Source organism: Coenobita brevimanus, chromosome 19 (genome assembly GCF_032717465.1).
Source record: "Coenobita brevimanus isolate Jiangsu-jjx chromosome 19, ASM3271746v2, whole genome shotgun sequence".
In the NCBI taxonomy this organism is placed as follows: Eukaryota; Metazoa; Arthropoda; class Malacostraca; order Decapoda; family Coenobitidae; genus Coenobita; species Coenobita brevimanus.
The window spans coordinates 27,865,906-27,885,262 of NC_136972.1; the positions used below are offsets into that span (position 1 = coordinate 27,865,906).

General features: G+C 41.5%; 1 protein-coding gene across 2 annotated transcripts in view; it reads right to left on the reverse strand.

The window, feature by feature from the left end:
* The window catches only part of exd (PBX homeobox extradenticle), a 654,526-nt gene that overhangs the window by 617,684 nt on the left and 17,485 nt on the right, over positions 1–19,357 (reverse strand). For both annotated transcript variants that reach the window (XM_080266197.1, XM_080266196.1), the window contains exon 2: positions 3,157–3,230. In XM_080266197.1, the coding sequence (XP_080122323.1) occupies positions 3,157–3,230 (74 nt within the window). The remainder of the gene's footprint in view (positions 1–3,156; positions 3,231–19,357) is intronic.

Below are 19,357 nucleotides of genomic sequence, written 5' to 3' on the forward strand. Positions count from 1 at the left end.
CAACCCCCAAGACGACCTCCCCAAACCCAAACAACCCCCAAGATGACCTCCCCAAACCCAAACAACCCCCAAGACGACCTCCCCAAACCCAAACAACCCCCAAGACGACCTCCCCAAACCCAAACAACCCCAAGACGACCTCCCCAAACCCAAACAACCCCCAAGACGACCTCCCCAAACCCAAACAACCCCCAAGACGACCTCCCCAAACCCAAACAACCCCCAAGACGACCTCCCCAAACCCAAACGACCCCACAAAACGACCCCAAGATCCACGGCGACTCCCCCCTCCCCCATTTAAAGGCCGAGTGTCCACCTGGCGGCCTTTTATCCGATGCGCCCCACGTTCTCGATTCACGATACACTTTATCAGCGTCCGTAATACCGCGTGAGTTATTCCCGCCGCCGCCGCTGCCTCAGGAACGGACGGAACGGCACGGAGGAACGTATGAAAAGGAGGAACGATGGAACAGAGCAACGCCAAGGAATGCATGGAGCAGAGGAACGAGGGAACGGACAGTGCGACACGGAGGAGTATGAAGTGGAGGAACGATGGAACAGACAGAACTTATGGAACGGAGGAGGAGAGAGGAGAAACACAATGGAGAAAGATACAAGCAGGACATGAAAAGAACAAGAACAAAAGAACAAGAGGAAGGAACAGCGGAACCGGATGGAAAGACACAGAAGAACGGATGGAACAGCAGAAGAACGGATGGAACAGCAGAAGAACGGATGGAACAGCAGAAAAACGGATGGAACAGCAGAAAAACGGACGGAACAACAGAAGAACGGGAGGAACAGCAGAAGAACGGACGGAACAGCAGAAGAACGGATGGAACAGCAAAAGAACGGATGGAACAGCAAAAGAACGGATGGAAAAGCAAAGCAAAAAATCAATAGGAGAGTTTTAGGGACCGTTTTGGATTCGCGGTACACTTCATGAGGGTTCGTAATACCGTTTGAGTTACCCCTTCGCCGCTACTGCCTGAGAAACGGACAGGACGGAGGAGAAGGACGGGCAGAACGGACGGCGAAGATGAAGAGTTAGGCGCAAAGGCATGACCGGGAAAAGAAAAAGGAGGAAAGAAGATGAAAGAAAGTTAGAATGGGCATGATCGAGACAAGACAAAGAAGAAGAGAGAAGAAAATATGGACGGGGCGGAATGAACGGAGGAATGAACGGAGGGATGGAATGGATGAAGGATAATGGGAAGGGAAGAGACGAGGAGAAATATGGGAAGGAAAGGAACAGATAGAACTTGGGATACTGAAAAAGAGGAAAACATGACGAAGGAATATGTGGAACGGAAAGAGAACCGTAGGATCACCACACACACACACACACACACACACACACACACACACACACACACACATACACACACACATACACACACACACACACACACACACACACACACACACACACACACACTCCTCTCTTCTTCTCTCAAAAACATACCCCTTCATCCTTTCGTTTAACCATTTCCCAAGTCTCCTTCACACAAACATTCCCTCTCTCTCTCTCTCTCTCTCTCTCTCTCTCTCACACACACACACACACACACACACACACACACACAAATCCTCTCCGTGTCCCCTCTCTTCTGCCCACCCCACCACCCTCTCCCTCTTAAGTCTACCCACTCATAGATTTTCACTTTAGACAGGTATTGTGGGTGAAGGATGGAGCACTACCTCGCCGGACGATCGCGCTATGAATATCGCCCATAAGTCCTCAGTCTAATCTGTGACGGGCTGCCACACTCGTAAAAACTTATTTATTATATATCACAAGCAGGAGAGAGGGGGAAGGGACCCACACCTCGCTCGCTGGACACAGATGGTGGGTCCTTCCTCTCTCTCTCTCTCTAAATTCTTTGTTTCTCGTACATTTCTCTCTCAAAATTTCCTACCAATTTCCCCACCTGCCTCTCTATCACCTCAACAACTTTCTAACTTCCATCCCGAACCAATTCTTATGTTCAGGCGTCATGTAACAGATAAAGACAGACAGAGACAGACTGATGGATGGTCATATTTATTACTATCTCCTGACTATTGTATTCAGCTGAGGGTACGGATACACAGACCTCACAGACCTTACGACTCCAACAGTACAATCCACAGTCCCCACCCCCTCTAGTCCCCCTCTGGCATACTACTCTCTATCCTGTTCCATCCAAGCCCTTTCGATGCTGCTCCCTCCCCTACTGACTCTTCCATCTCCCCCTTATAACATCAGTCCCCACCCCCCTATCCCCCAACCACACATCAACATCATTCCCTCCCCATCCCAAGTTTTCCCTACGCATCCTCCCTTTCCCTTCAACTGTCTCTCTCTCTCTTCCCTTCTCAACACCAACCCAACTCCTCCCTCTTCCGCTACGCCTCCCCCCCTCCATCAAATCTTACTGTGGTCTCTCTCCCATCAACTTCAGCCACTTCCCCTTCTACTGTATCCCCCTTCCCCCTGTTTCTATCAACACCAGTGCCCAAAATATTCCCTTACATCCCTCCCTATTAACACCAACCCCATTACACCTGTCTGTCCTCTCCCTCATCAATACCAAACCCATTTCTCTTATTATGTCCCCTTATGTTCTCTCCCCATTGATGCTGTTCTCCTTCCTTCTCCATGTAATTCCCCTCCTATTTTAACATTTTCCCTCCCCCTCCCCTCCCCCTCTACGGTTCGTCCACTAATCAACACCACTCCTCTAGATCTTCCCCAGTGTCCCCTACCCCATCTTCATCAGCATCTCCACCCCTCATTCTTAATGGTTTCTCTCCCCCACATCATCACCCCCCTACTTCTTTTCCTCTACGTCCCCCCTCCATTCAACATCTACCCTACCCCTACCCCATATTCATCGGCACCCCTACCCCTCCACCTCAAATGTTCCCCCACATCAACACCTTCCCCCACTTCTTCTCCTCTACTGTACGTCCCCCTCCTTTCAACACCTGGCCTATCCCCTTCCTCTATATTCCCCTTTGGCCTCCCCAATTTAATACCAGCCCCCCCTCATCTTCCCCAACACCCCTTTCCATCAACACCAGACCCCCCCCCCTTCTTCCCTAACCCCTTCCTCTCCTCACTACGTCTTTTATTTATTTTCTTATTTTTTCTTTTGTAGCCTCGATGCTCACCTGTTTTTTCCTTGATTTCACAGAGGACACTGAAGAGCGCTGGCTTCATGCGGTGGCAGTTTAACGTGTGTTTCCTGTGGGGCAGAGAAAGAAAGAGTTAGAATTTATCATCATCACAGTCTTCAGCACCGGTATCATAACTGATCAGAATATACTAGTAGTAGTAGCAGTAGTAGTAGTAGTAGTAGTAGTTGTAGTAGTAGCAGTAGCAGTAATCGTCATCATCAGGAATACAATATCATCATCCTTCTTCATGGGCACGGACGAGGTGGGACAGAAACAGTAACAGGACATAAAAAAGGTTGCCCATCATCATCATCTTAACCCCATCATCATCATCATCGTCATCTTAACCCTCTCATCATCATCATCATCATCATCACCTGAATCATCTTTTTTATCTCTTAATACACAGGCCGGGAATCACAAAAAGACATGAAAGTACGCTAAAAAATGCTGGAAACTTACCAATAGCATCTAGCAAACCGTGTTACATATGCGCTAACTCATCACAAAACTGGATGAAGATGTAAACTACAGCTATTAAGAGGAGACAATTACCCAAGGTCATTACGAACAACTAACGATGAGACGAAATTAAGCATATATCACTATACAGACATTACGAACACGCATTACGGAATCAATCAGGTTACAGCGAACACGCAACGAGGTGAAGGCATTAGGTACACAGGCAAGTTATAACAAAGACTCCACGAACATCAATTAACTCATGAACGAAATTTATTACGAACCTGCAGTCTAGAGAAGCGCCAGAATTACACACACACTTCAAGATCATAGCGTTATTACAGAAGCTACAGGTATACGGAAATCATGGGGCTATAAAGAATACAGTTAAATACATAAAGAAGAATTTGAAAGGCATACACATTCATAAGGTACACCCATCACGAAATCGTAGAGCAATAACGAACACATATTACGAATTATATAAAGCTGTCGTTAACGGCTATTAAAGATGGATGGCGTTGTTTGAAATACGCATTAAGAAATACATTGTTATTCTAAATACTTATCGCGAAATATATGAGTTACAGACCTGAGAGAGAGAGAGAGAGAGAGAGAGAGAGAGAGAGAGAGAGAGAGAGAGAGAGAGAGAATGAAATAACGAGGGGGGAAGGAGACCAAGAATGAGTTGAAGGTGCAAGAGTATGTGTGTGAGGGTAGTGTGTCGTGGGAAGGGGAGTCGTTACTCAGCAGGGACAGAAATGATTGGAGGTCCTTTGGTCACGGCCACCCCTCACAGGATGCGGTGTCAGGCAAGAAGGACAGGTGAATAGATAGAGATTCGCAAGACCCCTATTAAGTTTTGCCAAGATTTCGAGATGATGTAAAAGAGATATACACACCACAAAGGATTCAATAAACACCACAACGGGTTCAATACACACCACAACAGGTTCAATACACACCACAACAGGTTCAATACACCACAACAGGTTCAATACACCACAACAGGTTCAATACACAACAGGTTCAATACACCACAAAAGGTTCAATACACACCACAACAGGTTCAATACACACCACAAAAAGGTTCAATACACACCACAACGGGTTCACTTTGACAAACTGCTCAGAATAGGTGGCAGGAAAAAACAGAAAAGACCTTGAGTTTTTTTTTTTTTTTTTTAAGTAAGAGAAGTATTGAATTTTAAGATCTTTCCAATTTCCTTTCCACCCATGCTACTCAACACGTCTCAACTGAGAGCCTACATACTGCTGGTTAACTCATGAAGAAGAATGTTTTTATGTAGAATACTGATACCCAGATATATATATATATATATATATATATATATATATATATATATATATATATATATATATATATATATATATGTGAAAGAGCGTGGCCTACGAGGAACACTTTATTATCCGTACCGTATATCATCATCATCATCATCATCATCATCAACGTTGTAGACTCCACTCCACACTATTGGGGTGAGAACGGGATACACCCACACCCACCCACCCACCCACCCTCCCACACACACACACACAAAGGAGGGGAGGAGGAAAAAAACAGCATGACGTGAGGACACTGTGAACACTTATGACGTCATCCTCGTTCCCATTATTATGTATTGGGTAAGAAAGATCCAAGGAAAAAAAAAACGAAAAAATGAATAGGCTAATATCAATGCAAGAGATAATAATAATAATAATAATAATAATAAATCACTGTCAAAACTCCACTTCCCATTGCTAGGGTTGGCTTGCAGTAAGAAACACACACACACACACACACACACACACACACACACACACACACACAATCCATCAAGCCTAAAACACACACACACACACACACACACACACACACACACACACACACACACACACAATCACCATTAACATCTCGAAAATACCTCCAATAACCAGTTCAGAATAAAGACGATTTTTTTCAGCATTCCCTCTCACCCTCGGACGATTTTGTTACGCTACGAATGGACCCTCTCGCAGTGAAAGGGTTAAATAATGACACAAGATAAATAAAAAGTAGTTCAGTGTTACGAAATCCTGACTTACGAAACTAGTGACGAAAGTTCAGTGGGACGAGTGAGAGATGTCAATTTTTTTCTCATACATGTAACCTCCGTTTTTTTTTTTTTTTTAATCCATCTATATTACGAAAAAAGTGAGAGTTCTAAAAATAAACTAAGCTATGTTTTTCTAGTACACATTACCAACCAGATCATCACCATCACCATTTTTTTTTTCTGTAAATCATTCACCCAATCATCACCTCCATCCCAAACGTTATATCTAAAAATACTTATCCATTTCTCTACACATTATCCAACCAATCACCATCCCAATCCTAATATCTACAAATAAACTAATCCATTTTTCAATCATTCCCATCATCAACACCTACCCAACCCTAATATCGAAAAATCCAGATCCATTTTTCGACACATTATCCATCCAATCACCATCAATCCAACCCTAATAAAGAATCCGGTCCATATTAATCCACATCATCACCATCAACCCTATTAACTAATCCGATCACCATCAACCCTAGTAAATAATCTGATCCACTTTTTCGACATCAATCCAATCACCATCCCAACCCGAATTTCTTAGCAAAATATGGGTCTAAATAGAATCCAAAGCCAAAGAAATAAAGCAGAGAAGAGGGAGTTCAAACAGGATACCTAGGCTTGTATTCTCGTCAGTCAAGGAAGCTCCCTAACACCCCTTCCTAAGTGATTTATTTTACTTATTACACCCTACTGTCCTATTCTGTTATATAAATCCTTCAAACATCGCCCTACTCTGCAGATGAATCGTACAAAAGGATATTAACAAGTCATATCCAAAAATAAATCGCTATTGAAGAGGTGTTAGGGAGCCTCCTTGCCTCACGGAAATATGGCCCCTAAAGGCATGGATTGGTGTGTAGTTAGGAAGCTCACAAACACCTTTTCCTTACCGACTTATTTCTGATTCTACTCCGTCACTATATTCTTGTATGTTATTCATGCGATCTATGTTCATATTAAAGAGGATGTAACAAGCAAAAAGATGAGGATATTAAAGGGTGGTTTGGAAAATAACTCGGTAAGGAAGAGGTGCTAGGGAGACTACACATCATTCAAGTAAACCATCTCATATAATATTCTCTTTATTCCTCTTTATCGATGCCTTGACAAACACCTGTCGGATGGCTGTAAGTTGCACTGCTGACCCCGTAACTCCTTTCCCTAGGCGATTTATTATCCGGCAACTCGGCATATTCCCGCAACTTTATTTACCTGGCCTTATCATCGACACAGATCGCACAAGTATTACACAAGAGGATACTGCGGTGTTATGAGGCAGAGTAAATCGCTACGGAAGAAGTGTCACGGTCTGCAAAAGCCTGTAATGTGACCCAGGCGAAAGAGGCGTCATTGCATCTCTTCCATATATAATTTTATCTACCGGGTTATCTATCTATCTATCTATCTATCTATCTATTTACTTATTCTAGGTGGCAAAACAGGCTTCGTAGCACTTCTTCCTGAAACGATTTTTATTAACTAGTTTATATTAGTTTTATTTTTACTTCGTTTTATAAATCTTGCGAAATAGGATGGTTTTATTTTCGACAACGCGCCCTATACCGCTGCGCGAAATTAAGCCTTCGCGAACCAGAAAATAGGACAATAGTAGTAGTAGTAGTAGTAGTAGCAGCAGCAGTAAATCTATGGGTACTAGGATACTTCTCAAATTAACTAAATCACACAACAACACACCGAACACTACAACACTCCACCTTCATCGCTTACCGTAACACAAACTTACGAATTAATACACACCGCCCAACCTCCCAAACACACTCCACGACAAAAACCATCACAAACTTCACCACTTCTTCATAAACAACTTCCACACACTTCACCCGCTCTTCATAAACAACTTCCACAATTTAATCCGCTCTTGATACACAAACTTCACCCACTCTTGATAAATAAGCCACCCATTCTTGATAATTTCCTCAAACTCCTCTCGCTCTTGAAAAACAAACAACTTCGCTCGCTCTTGATAAACAAACTTCACAAACTTCACTCGCTCTTGATAAACAAACTTCACTCGCTCTTGATAAACAAACTTCACAAACTTCACTCGCTCTTGTTAAACTTCACAAACTTCACTCGCTCTTGATAAACAAACTTCACAAACTTCACTCGCTCTTGATAAACTTCACAAACTTCGCCCGCTCTTGATAAACAAACTTCACTCGCTCTTGATAAACTTCACAAACTTCGCTCGCTCTTGATAAACAAACTTCACTCGCTCTTGTTAAACTTCACAAACTTCGCTCGCTCTTGATAAACAAACTTCACTTGCTCTTGATAAACTTCACAAACTTCGATCGCTCTTGATAAACAAACTTCACTTGCTCTTGATAAACTTCACAAACTTCGATCGCTCTTGATAAACAAACTTCACTCGCTCTTGTTAAACTTCACAAACTTCGCTCGCTCTTGATAAACAAACTTCACAAACTTCACTCGCTCTTGATAAACTTCACAAACTTCGCTCGCTCTTGATAAACAAACTTCACTCGCTCTTGATACGCAACTTCACAAACTTCACTCGCTCTTGATAAACAAACAACTTCACCCACTCGGATAAACAACCAGCAGAGACGAAACAACGGCTAAGTGACAGTGCCTTGAGACAGAGATGACAGGAGTAGATCTGCGCCAATTCGGACATTTTCAAGATAGGGACGCCACTTAATCATGATCTCGCCTGTCTTACGCTTGTTTATCAGCCTTTCTTACGCTTGCTTATCACGCTGTCTCAGGCTTTTCTTAAGACGCACGATGCAATCTTTTTCTTACGTATTCCTTGGTGCTTACGCTATTCTCTCCTGTACTTTTGGCTTTCGTAATGTCTTTCCTAATGTGTCGATATCTGGTCGGCAGTACTGTGATAATGTATTCTTTAATGGAAGATTGCTTTTCTGCTGTTACGTCCTTATCTGCAGGCTCTTTGTGTGTGTGTGTGTGTGTGTGTGTGTGTGTGTGTGTGTGTGTGTGTGTGTGTGTGTGTGTGTGTGTGTGTGTGTGTGTGTAAAACTGCCATATCCTCGAAATGCGCACATCTCAGCATTCAGTACTCTCACATAAACACCTCATGACGTGTGTGTGTGTGTGTGTGTGTGTGTGTGTGTGTGTGTGTAAGTCATACCCTCTTCATACACACATCTCAGCCATGACATGTAACTCCTATCTCTTACCATTTATTCTTAACGCTTAATTTCCCGTTTATTCCTAAGAAAATTATCACAATCTCCATCATTCACTATTCTCCAATTATACAACAACTTTATAATACACCTTCATTATACAAATTCCAATAATACAACAACTTTATAATACAACTTCATAATACAACAACTACGGTGCACGATTTGTATCCTTCAGTATCCTCTCATGCACCTCAATACTCTCACAAATATACTCAACTTCTAACATGTATTTACACTTATCTATCTACTTTTGTTACTTCATTCGTCTCTCTCTCTCTCTCTCTCTCTCTCTCTCTCTCACACACACACACACACACACACACACACACACACACACACACACACACACACACACATAATTATTTCCACGGTTGCTCTACGGGGTATCACTTCTTATCTCTCAAAGCGGGACGCCTCTCGGACCCGTATTCTCGTCGGTTAAGAAAGCTCCCTAACACCTTTTCCTAAGCGATTTATTTTGATTACTACACCCTGCCGTCCTCTTCTGGGTCACTTTCATATCACCACCATATTCTGTATAACGTACACAAACAATATTAACCGGCCGTATCGCAAAAAAAAAAAAAAAAAAAAAAAAAAAATAAAACCCGGTAAGGAAGAGGTGTTGGGGAGCTTCCTTAGATAATACTACGAACCAATAACCAGCCGTATCCAAAAATAAACCGGTAAAGAAGAGGTGTTAGGAAGCTTCCTAAACCCGATGAGAATACAAGGGACCAAGAGCAAGCCAGATCCAAAAATAAACCGGTAAGGAAGAGGGTTTAGGAGACTACTACGGACCATTAGCCAGCCGGACCCCAAAATAAACCGGCAAGGAGGAGGTGTTAGGGAGCTTCCTTAGAGAATAATACGTCCCAATAACCAGTCGTATCGAAAAATAAATCGGTAAGGAGGAGGTGTTAGGGAGCTTCCTTAGAGAACGCTACGAACCAATAGTCAGACGTACGGTATCCGAAAATAAACCGATAAGGAGGAGGTGTTAGGGAGCTTGCTAAGAGAACGCTACGAACCAATAACCAGTCGTATCGAAAAATAAATCGATAAGGAGGAGGTGTTAGGGAGCTTCCTTAGAGAATACTAAGGACCAATAACCAGTCGTATCGAAATATAAATCGGTAAGGAGGAGGTGTTAGGGAAGCTTTCTTAACCCGGTGAGAACACAACGGATCAATGTCTTCCAAGTATGCACAGCTCCGTCGTTAATATTCTAATGTAATATTCACAGGAGCATAATTAAGTGATTTTCTTTGTTACTCACTCTCTCTCAGTCTGTTCTTCCGTCCACCTTTATGTCTTAATCGCTTCTTAATATCCCCTTGCTTCACCTCAGTCAGTCGTGCAACAAGCTCTACGGGTCGTTATTCTAGGGCAGGACTGAGACTGCGAAAACTGACTTAACTCCCCTAACACAATACATTTTTTGATTTATTCCTGTTGTTGCTGATGATGTTAGTAGTGTTGTTGTTGTTCTTTCTGATGATGATGTAATAAATTTTGCGGTTCGTTATTCTAGGGAAGGATTGAGACTGGAAAAACAGACTCCCCTAACACAATACATTTTTTATTTATTCCTGTTATTACTGATGATGATGATGATGATGTAATAAATTTTGTGGTTCGTTATTCTAGGGCAGGATTGAGACTGGGAAAACTGACTTAGCTTCCCTAACACAATACATTTTTTTATTTATATATTCTTGTTGTTGTTGTTGTTGTAATTAATTTTGCGGTTCGTTATTCTACGGCTGGATTGAGACTAGAAAACTTGACTTCAAAAAATCCCCTAACACAATAACCTTGATAGTACTACAAAAAACACACACATAAAACACTGATAACTTTGAGAATACTAACAAAAAACACACACGCAGATAAACATTAATAACACTGATAAAACTAGGCCAAAAAAACACTATCCTAGCAAAAAAAAAAGCAGATAAAACAAGACAACTAACAACTTCGATGATACCAGGACCTAAAAACACGATCATTCCACCAAATATGCAGGTAAAACACAGTGACCAATACCCTCAATAATACCAGGTTATAAAGGGGCAGACAGCAACACCAGAGAGTGCATACCTCCACCAAAGCATATACCAGACTCCTAAGATCATTGAATTTTCATAACTCCTCCTTGGCCTCATGATTCACATATCCACAAAATTTCGTTGACATCAATAACTTTTTGGGGAACTTTTGGACAAAATAAAAATAAATTCGAACCGGGACTCGAACTCAGATCACTACCAAAATTTAATCACCTCTTCCTTGGCCCATGGCCCACATATCCACAAAATTTCATTAAGATCAGACTATTATTTTCCGAGATATCTTGAGGACAGACACACACACACACACACACACACACACACACACACACACACACACACACACACACAGGTTAATACATACTCCTTCCACCTTTCTTTGGCGGAGATAAAAACATGATTATTCTTATCACAACTGCAGATAAAACATGACAATAATAATTAACCTCGATTATACCAAGTTTTATACCAAGTTATAGAAAAATAATGTTCGACCATAGCTGCCTGCTGGATAAATCACGCTAATCATATCAAGTTACCCGTAGCACTGGGGTGAGAGAGAGAGAGAGAGAGAGAGAGAGAGAGAGAGAGAGAGAGAGAGAGAGAATTACAATACTTCAATACCTCGATGGCACATATTCTCCTTTCGTTCTTTCTTTTTATCTTCCGACGATTTTATCTGCGTTTGGGAAAGCTTTTTAAAACATTTCTAACCATTTTCACCGCGAGAAGCAATATAAAAATTAAAAAAAAAATATATATGTAGGTAGGAAAAATGAAAAAGTCATTATGTAGCGAAAAAATAAACCCCTCAAATGATACACCACAATGAGCGATATTCCCAGTTTTTAATGGATGCAACAGGTCAACTCTGGAACTGTCTCCCTCTGTCTGTATTTCCTTCTGCATATGACCTCCAGTCTTTTAAATGCAGCGTGTCCAGGCATCTAGAAATGAACGGATCTTGAATTTGACTCGCTTTTATTTTTACTTCATTTATTTATTGGCTGGCGGGAACAATTTTGTTGTCTCCTAGCCTTTGGTTCCTTCTTCCTTGTATAAAAAAAAGAAAATATCACACACACACACACACACACACACACACACACACACACACCATTATACAGCTACATATAAAACACGATAACAAACATGCTCAATATTGCTAAGCTACTGTAAATCATGTTCACAAAAAATAAACAAATAAAACGCGATACCACAACCTCGATAATATTAAACCATAAAAACACGATTATTTAGCCCAAACTGCTAATAAAACAGGTAAAAAAAAAAACTACAATAATACTATGCCATAAAACAATAATACTTCACCCAATACTGCAAATAAAACACCAATTTTTCACCCAAATACAACAACAAAAAAACACCAACTTTTCACCCAATACCGAAAAAAAAAAAAAAAAACACCCAGGACTGCAAATAACAAACGAACATCTAATAGCCTACCTCACCTCATACTGCAAATAAAACACCTTTTTTTTTTTCACCCAATATTGTAAATAAAACACGATTATCTAATACCTCACCCAATACTGCAAATAAAACACGATCTGGTAAGAGGACGAATGACAAACGAACATCTAATAGCCTACCTCACCTAATACTGCAAATAAAACACCATTTTTTTTTTTTCACCCAATATTGTAAATAAAACACGATTATCTAATACCTCACCCAATACTGCAAATAAAACACGATCTGGTAAGAGGACGCCAGAGTACCGTACATGACCGCAAACAGCGCGACGAAAAACTAAGCTCACGCGAAATGTTGCCGAGAATTTTTGCGGCAACAGCACAAAAAATAAAATATGAAAACTGTAAAAGAACGAGAACACGATAATCTAATACAGAGGACATTTACGACATCGGTAACAAATCCGAAATTGTAAACAGAGGAGCAACGAAAACACGAAAATATTTTACCGAGAACATTTACAACGTCGGTAACAAATCCGCAATCGTAAACACAAAAGCGACGAATACACGAAAATATTTATCAAGAATATTTACGACGACGGTAAAATATCTGAAATCGTATAAAGGAACGCAACGAATGCACGAAAATGAAGTTCATAAAGAGAGTTTGTCGAGAGGAACTGTGACAGAAGCGCCAAATTTAAGACTGAAAAGTAACATCACGAAAATGCCGATAAAACAACTACGATAAACTGCGACAATACTTACGTTCATTGAGAAATTGAGAGAAATATTGCACCGCGAAACCAAACATAAGAACATAATAAGAGAGGATAACTGCAGTACGGTAGGCCTGTTGTTTCATGCTAGGCAGCTCCTAGAAGAGTACCTGAACTACTAGAATGAGATAAGGATAGCAAAGATGAAAGGTCTCCCCCGCCCTCCAGCCGAAGCCGGCAGGAAAAAGTCAGAAAGAACACCACGCAGTATAGCAAAACACCGGTATCAAAATTCACATAGCATATATTTTGATTTTGTCCCCCCCCCTTTTTTTCCAGTGAGGATTTCTAGTAGTAGTAGTAGTAGTGGTTTCTTTTCTTGTATCAGGTTGGATTTTTCTTAGTACAAGGTTAAGTCTGGTGGTATGGTGAAGGAGACAGTGGTGTGGTGAAGTAGACAGTGGTGTGGTGAAGTAGACAGTGGTATGGTGAAGTAGACAGTGGTGTGGTGAAGTAGACAGTGGTGTGGTGATGTAGACAGTGGTGTGGTGAAGTAGACAGTGGTGTGGTGAAGTAGACAGTGGTGTGGTGAAGTAGACAGTGGTGTGGTGAAGTAGACAGTGGTGTGGTGAAGTAGACAGTGGTGTGGTGAAGCAAAGAGTGGTGTGGTGAAGTAGACAGTGGTGTGGTGAAGCAGACAGTGGTGTGGTGAAGCAGACAGTGGTGTGGTGAAGTAGACAGTGGTGTGGTGAAGTAGACAGTGGTGTGGTGAAGCAGACAGTGGTATGGTGATGTAGACAGTGGTATGGTGAAGTAGACAGTGGTGTGGTGAAGCAGACAGTGGTGTGGTGAAGTAGACAGTGGTGTGGTGAAGGAGACAGTGGTGTGGTGAAGTAGACAGTGGTGTGGTGAAGCAGACAGTGGTGTGGTGAAGTAGACAGTGGTGTGGTGAAGTAGACAGTGGTGTGGTGAAGTAGACAGTGGTGTGGTGAAGTAGACAGTGGTGTGGTGAAGTAGACAGTGGTGTGGTGAAGTAGACAGTGGTGTGGTGAAGCAGACAGTGGTGTGGTGAAGTAGACAGCGGTATGGTGTGGGAGACAGTGGTATAGTGAAGTAGACAGCGGTATGGTGTAGGTCTGGGTATTTGATTATTGCGGACAAGGCATCAGTGAGCGTTCCCCCCTCTCAGTGGCAGTCAGTGGAGCTCGAACCCACCACTCAAAGCGTCCTCCAAATGTCGGACCTGCACTATACCGACCCTGGATCCTGTACCGACCAAGCTACGGAGTCGACCGAAAGGAAATCTGGTTCCGGGACGACGGTAGCGCTGAGGGGGACGTGGCGGCGGGAATCGTGACTATCCCTACTACTATCCATCAACGCCACGCAAACAAATAAGCAACCATCGCCTCGCAAGCAACAGGCTAAAACAAACAGCGGATTTGGGCCAGGTAAACAGCCGCTTCGATTGGACGTAAACAGGTGGGAGGGATTAACGAGGCTGAGTAGGTTAAACGGAGGCAGAGAATTAACGGTGGCGGGAGGGGTTTAACGAGACTGGATTAGTTAAACAGAGGGAGGAGATTAACGCGTGGCTGTAGGGGATTAATGAAGCTGGATAGGTTAAACGGAGGGAAGGGATTAACGGGTGGAGGGGTGGGATTAATGAGACTGGATAGGTTAAACGGAGGGAGGGGATTAACGAATACCGGGATGGGATTAACAAGACTAGATACGCTAAACTAGAAGTGGATGGGGTGGATTTGGCTACTGGGATACATAAACACTGAAAGGGCGCAAACAAGAGTCTATATAAAGTTACAAACAACTGTGTAACGTAAACAGGCATTTGGATGGAACGTAAACAAGCGATGGGACGAGGGTGACTAGATTAAAATGCGGTACAACCAAAGACTACAGGGAAAAAGACAAAATGAGAAATAAAGAAAAGGAAAAAAAAAGAAAGAGAGGACAGAGTTAGCAAAACACTGGATGAAGGACATACAGTAAGAGAGACAGCAGTACACAAAAGGATGCATGGGGTTCTATACTCTTTTTACTCTAACTTGGCCTAAAACTGCCACCTTCCTTCTTGAATACTGACCAGCAGCATACGATTAACACTAGAATACGATGCTAGTCACGAAGAAGTGCTATGACAAGAAGGTAGAGCCGCAACATTGTCTTCTGCTGCCACTAAGCTACGTGAAATATGCTGCAAAATGACGAAAATATGGGCCAAGTTAAGATGAAAAGAGTATATTATTTGGCTGGGTAGTAACTTGAGTGGGTAAAGAAGATTCAGTGTTATATATAGGCGAGAGGACGTGGGGCATAGGCACATAGACGGAGGTGAAGTGAATATAAGGAATTATAAAAAAAAAGATTCAGAACGAGAGAGAGAGAGAGAGAGAGAGAGAGAGAGAGAGAGAGAGAGAGAGAACTTAGCTTGGATAGGGGGTAAACAAAAGTGCCTGTTTGGCTTGACCGACTGAGACAGACAAACGACTGGATGACTGACCTAGTGACTGGATGGGGAAGTAAGCTAGTGACCTGGTCGGATAAACAAGCGAATAATTGACAGTAAACAATTAACCCCTTCAGCCCGAGAACGCGAAAACGGCGGATCATTACGGAAAACTAGAAAAAAAAAAAAAAGATAAACAGCTAATTGAGAGAAGGATTGATTGGTTGATAAAGACGTGACGAAACAAAGGTAAACAATTAACCTCTACAGTCCGGGAACGTAATTTTGATCTTCTTCCAGGTACCAGATGAAGGTATGCACTCTGTGAAGACCTCCTATAGTCAGTTTGCTATCATCTGACGGTACTGTGCTGCTCATACTCACAGCTGCATGAAATTCGAATGGCCTTAGTTATGAGGTTGAAATGAGTCTTCTTGGTTACTAGTCAAATCCAACCTCCAATCTTACTACAACTACCCATCAACTAAGCTGCATGAGGTCAGAATTTATTTCTTCGATCAGAGTAACTGTCTCCTTGGTTACTAGTCAAAATCCACTCTCTAATCAAAACTCCCCATCAACTGAGCTGCAAGGGGTCAGAGATTATTAAATTTCCTTAGATCAGAGTAAATTAATGTCTCCTTGGTTACTAGTCAAAATCCACTCTCCATTCAAAATTGCCCATCAACTGAGGTGCAAGGAATCAGAGGTTTTTCTCATAACAGAGTAAGTGAATGTGTCTCCTTGGTTACTAGTCAAAATCCACTCTAAAATCAAAACTGCCCATCAACTTAGGGATTTTTCTCAGCTCACAGTATTTCTTATCTACCAGTATCATAGTTAATATTTTCTTACAACTCAGTATTTATGATGAAGATTTTTAAGATGAAGAGATGACAATTTTAGACCAAGCTTGAGTATAAATAGTAAAACAGCAAAAACACGCTAAAAATTGACATCTTCGAAATGAAGGGGTTAAATTGGATAAATCAAACATGACTGGATGATACGGCTAGATAACCACCGATAACGTGGTAAGGTAAACAAATTAACAAAATGGGGTACCAAGATGAAAATGAAGTTAGTTAATTGGAGGTAAACAAGAAAGACCTTGACGGAAATAAAACCTGCCTTTATTTATTTATTTATTTATTTAGTAGTTGTACCTTAATACCTGGACGTTGTTTCTATGACGTAACGAACTGATAAATAACAAGCTGCATCCAGTTCCTCGAGCTCCATCTCTCCTTAACAAAATTACCCGAAGACAAGAATAATTACTTCCTCCAGCTGAAGCAGTAGCCTAGACAATCCGTTCCCTGAGCCCCTGCAGTCCTACAAGCCATACTTCATGTCACCGCTTGGGCACTAATTCCCACAGTCCATACTGCATATAAACAAGCTAAGGCCGTCTCATTCAGTTGTGGTGATATTGGCAAGGGTGTTTTATTGGACATGCCGGCAGGTGTTATGGAAAATTATCTGAGACTCAACGCAAAGCAAATCCCCAATTTGCTCCCTATCTCAACGCGGGCTCAATCTCCCGTACTTCCGGTCACCTGTACAGGTAAAATTGGCGGCAGAATCGACTAACGAGGTACAGGTGAAGAAAACACTAATGGGGTAATTACTGGACGATAAAGAAACGATGATAAAGAGAGGACAAACAATGACAATAAATAATGACAACACGAATGGAGAGGACAGGGTAAACAGGAAACCATGCATTTTTTTCTTCCCCTACCGTGGCCCAGATTTCCGTCCTTTTACAACTTATTTCACGTAGCTTTCCACAGCACTTCTTCGTGACTAGCATCATACTCGTGTCAATTTGTATTTATAACTTCGAATACAAGATGGAGAGATGGGAATTTTAGACTCAAAGTAAAAATAATATAATGGAATACAACCATACCGCTCTACATACTTGCCACAGCACTTCTTCGTGACTAGCATCATCATCATCAGTGTCAATCTAATAATCAGGCATTCGAGATGGAGAGATGGGAATTTTAAGCCCACGTGTGTGTGTGTGTGATAGAGAGAGAGAGAGAGAGAGAGAGAGAGAGAATATAGAAAACAAATAACTGAAGACTAAATGAGATAACGGTATAAGGCTATTAATAAAGCACCAATAAAAGGAATATTTACTAGGTACGATAATTAACCTATACTCCTTTCCCTCTAACTTGGCCTAAAATTTCCATCTCTCCACCTTGAATACACGTGCTGTAACAAATTAAACACTAGAATACGGTGCCAGTCACGAAGAAGTGTTACCTAATGGATGAAGAACCGTGCTGATGTCTTTCGTATCACTAAGCTACGTGAAATAAGCAGGAAAAAAGAGGAAAATTTAAGCCAAGTTGAGTGAAAGGAGTATAGAACTGATTGAACAGGAATATCAATTGCAAGAGAACACTACAGGGCGAAATATAATAAACACGAAATTTAATGATGTACTGATAAACAAGAAAATAATGGCATGAACAAAAAAAAACTTTTGTTGTGGTGGTGGTGGTGGTGGTGGCCGTTGTTGTTGTTGTTGTTGTTGTTGTTGTTGTTGTTGTTGTGGTGGTGGTGGTGGTGGTGGTGGTGGTGGTGGTGGTGGTGGCTGTTATTGTTGTTGTTGTTGTGGTGGTGGTGGAGGTTACTGTTGATGTTGTGGCCCCAGGCTCATCTGAACGTGAACCCAGTCAACTGCAGACATAAACTGTCCTCCTGCGGTCCACCATCCTCCTTTCGGGGGATAGGGAGGAAGCTGAGGGACCTTCGTATAAGCAGGCAGAGAACACATCGGTGCCACCACGTCAAGGCTTCCCTCTGAACACACTACACGAAGGTGAATGGGATAATTATGACCCGTAGCACCGATGATTTAGCGACTGAATGGGGACAGCAATTAATCGGATAATGAGAAGCAAGACCGAGTGAGAAACGATAATGAGGAAGTTAATGACGTATCGGTAAACAAAATAACGCCTGCTACTCCATATTTTTTTTTTATTCATTCTTTCTCTCGATTCCATTTTTCTTGATTCATTCCTGCTTTCGATTCTATTTTTTTTTATTCATTCTTGCCTTCGATTCCATTTTTCTTTATTCATTCTTGCCTTCGATTCCCTTTTTCTTTATCCATTCCTGCTATCGATTCCATTTTCTTTTCTTCAATCTTGCTTTCGATTCCATTTTTCTTTATTCATTCCTGCTTTCGATTCCGTTTTCTTTTCTTCATTCCTGCTTTCGATTCCATTTTTCTTTATCCATTCCTACTTTCGATTCCATTTTTCTTTATCCATTCCTGCTTTCGATTCCATTTTTCTTTATTCATTCCTACTGTACTTTCGATTCTATTTTTCATCTTTTATTCTTGCTTCCTTCATTTTTTATTTATTCATTCCTGCTTTCGATTCCATTTTTCTTTATTCATTCTTGCCTTCGATTCCATTTTTTATCTTTTAGTCTTGCTTTCTTCATTTTTATTTCTTCACTCTTGCTTCCGATTCCCCTTTTATTCATTCATCGCTGCTTTTTATTCCCTTTTTCTTCATTCATTCTTGTCTTCGATTCCATTTTTCTTTACTCATTCTTGCTCTTATTTTTCTTCTATTCCTGTTTTCTTCATTTTCATTTCTTCATTCTTGCTTTCTATTCCACTTTCATTTACTTATTCTTGCTAACACTGGACGTTTGTTGTCAGTTTGGGCGAGACTATTATAATGACG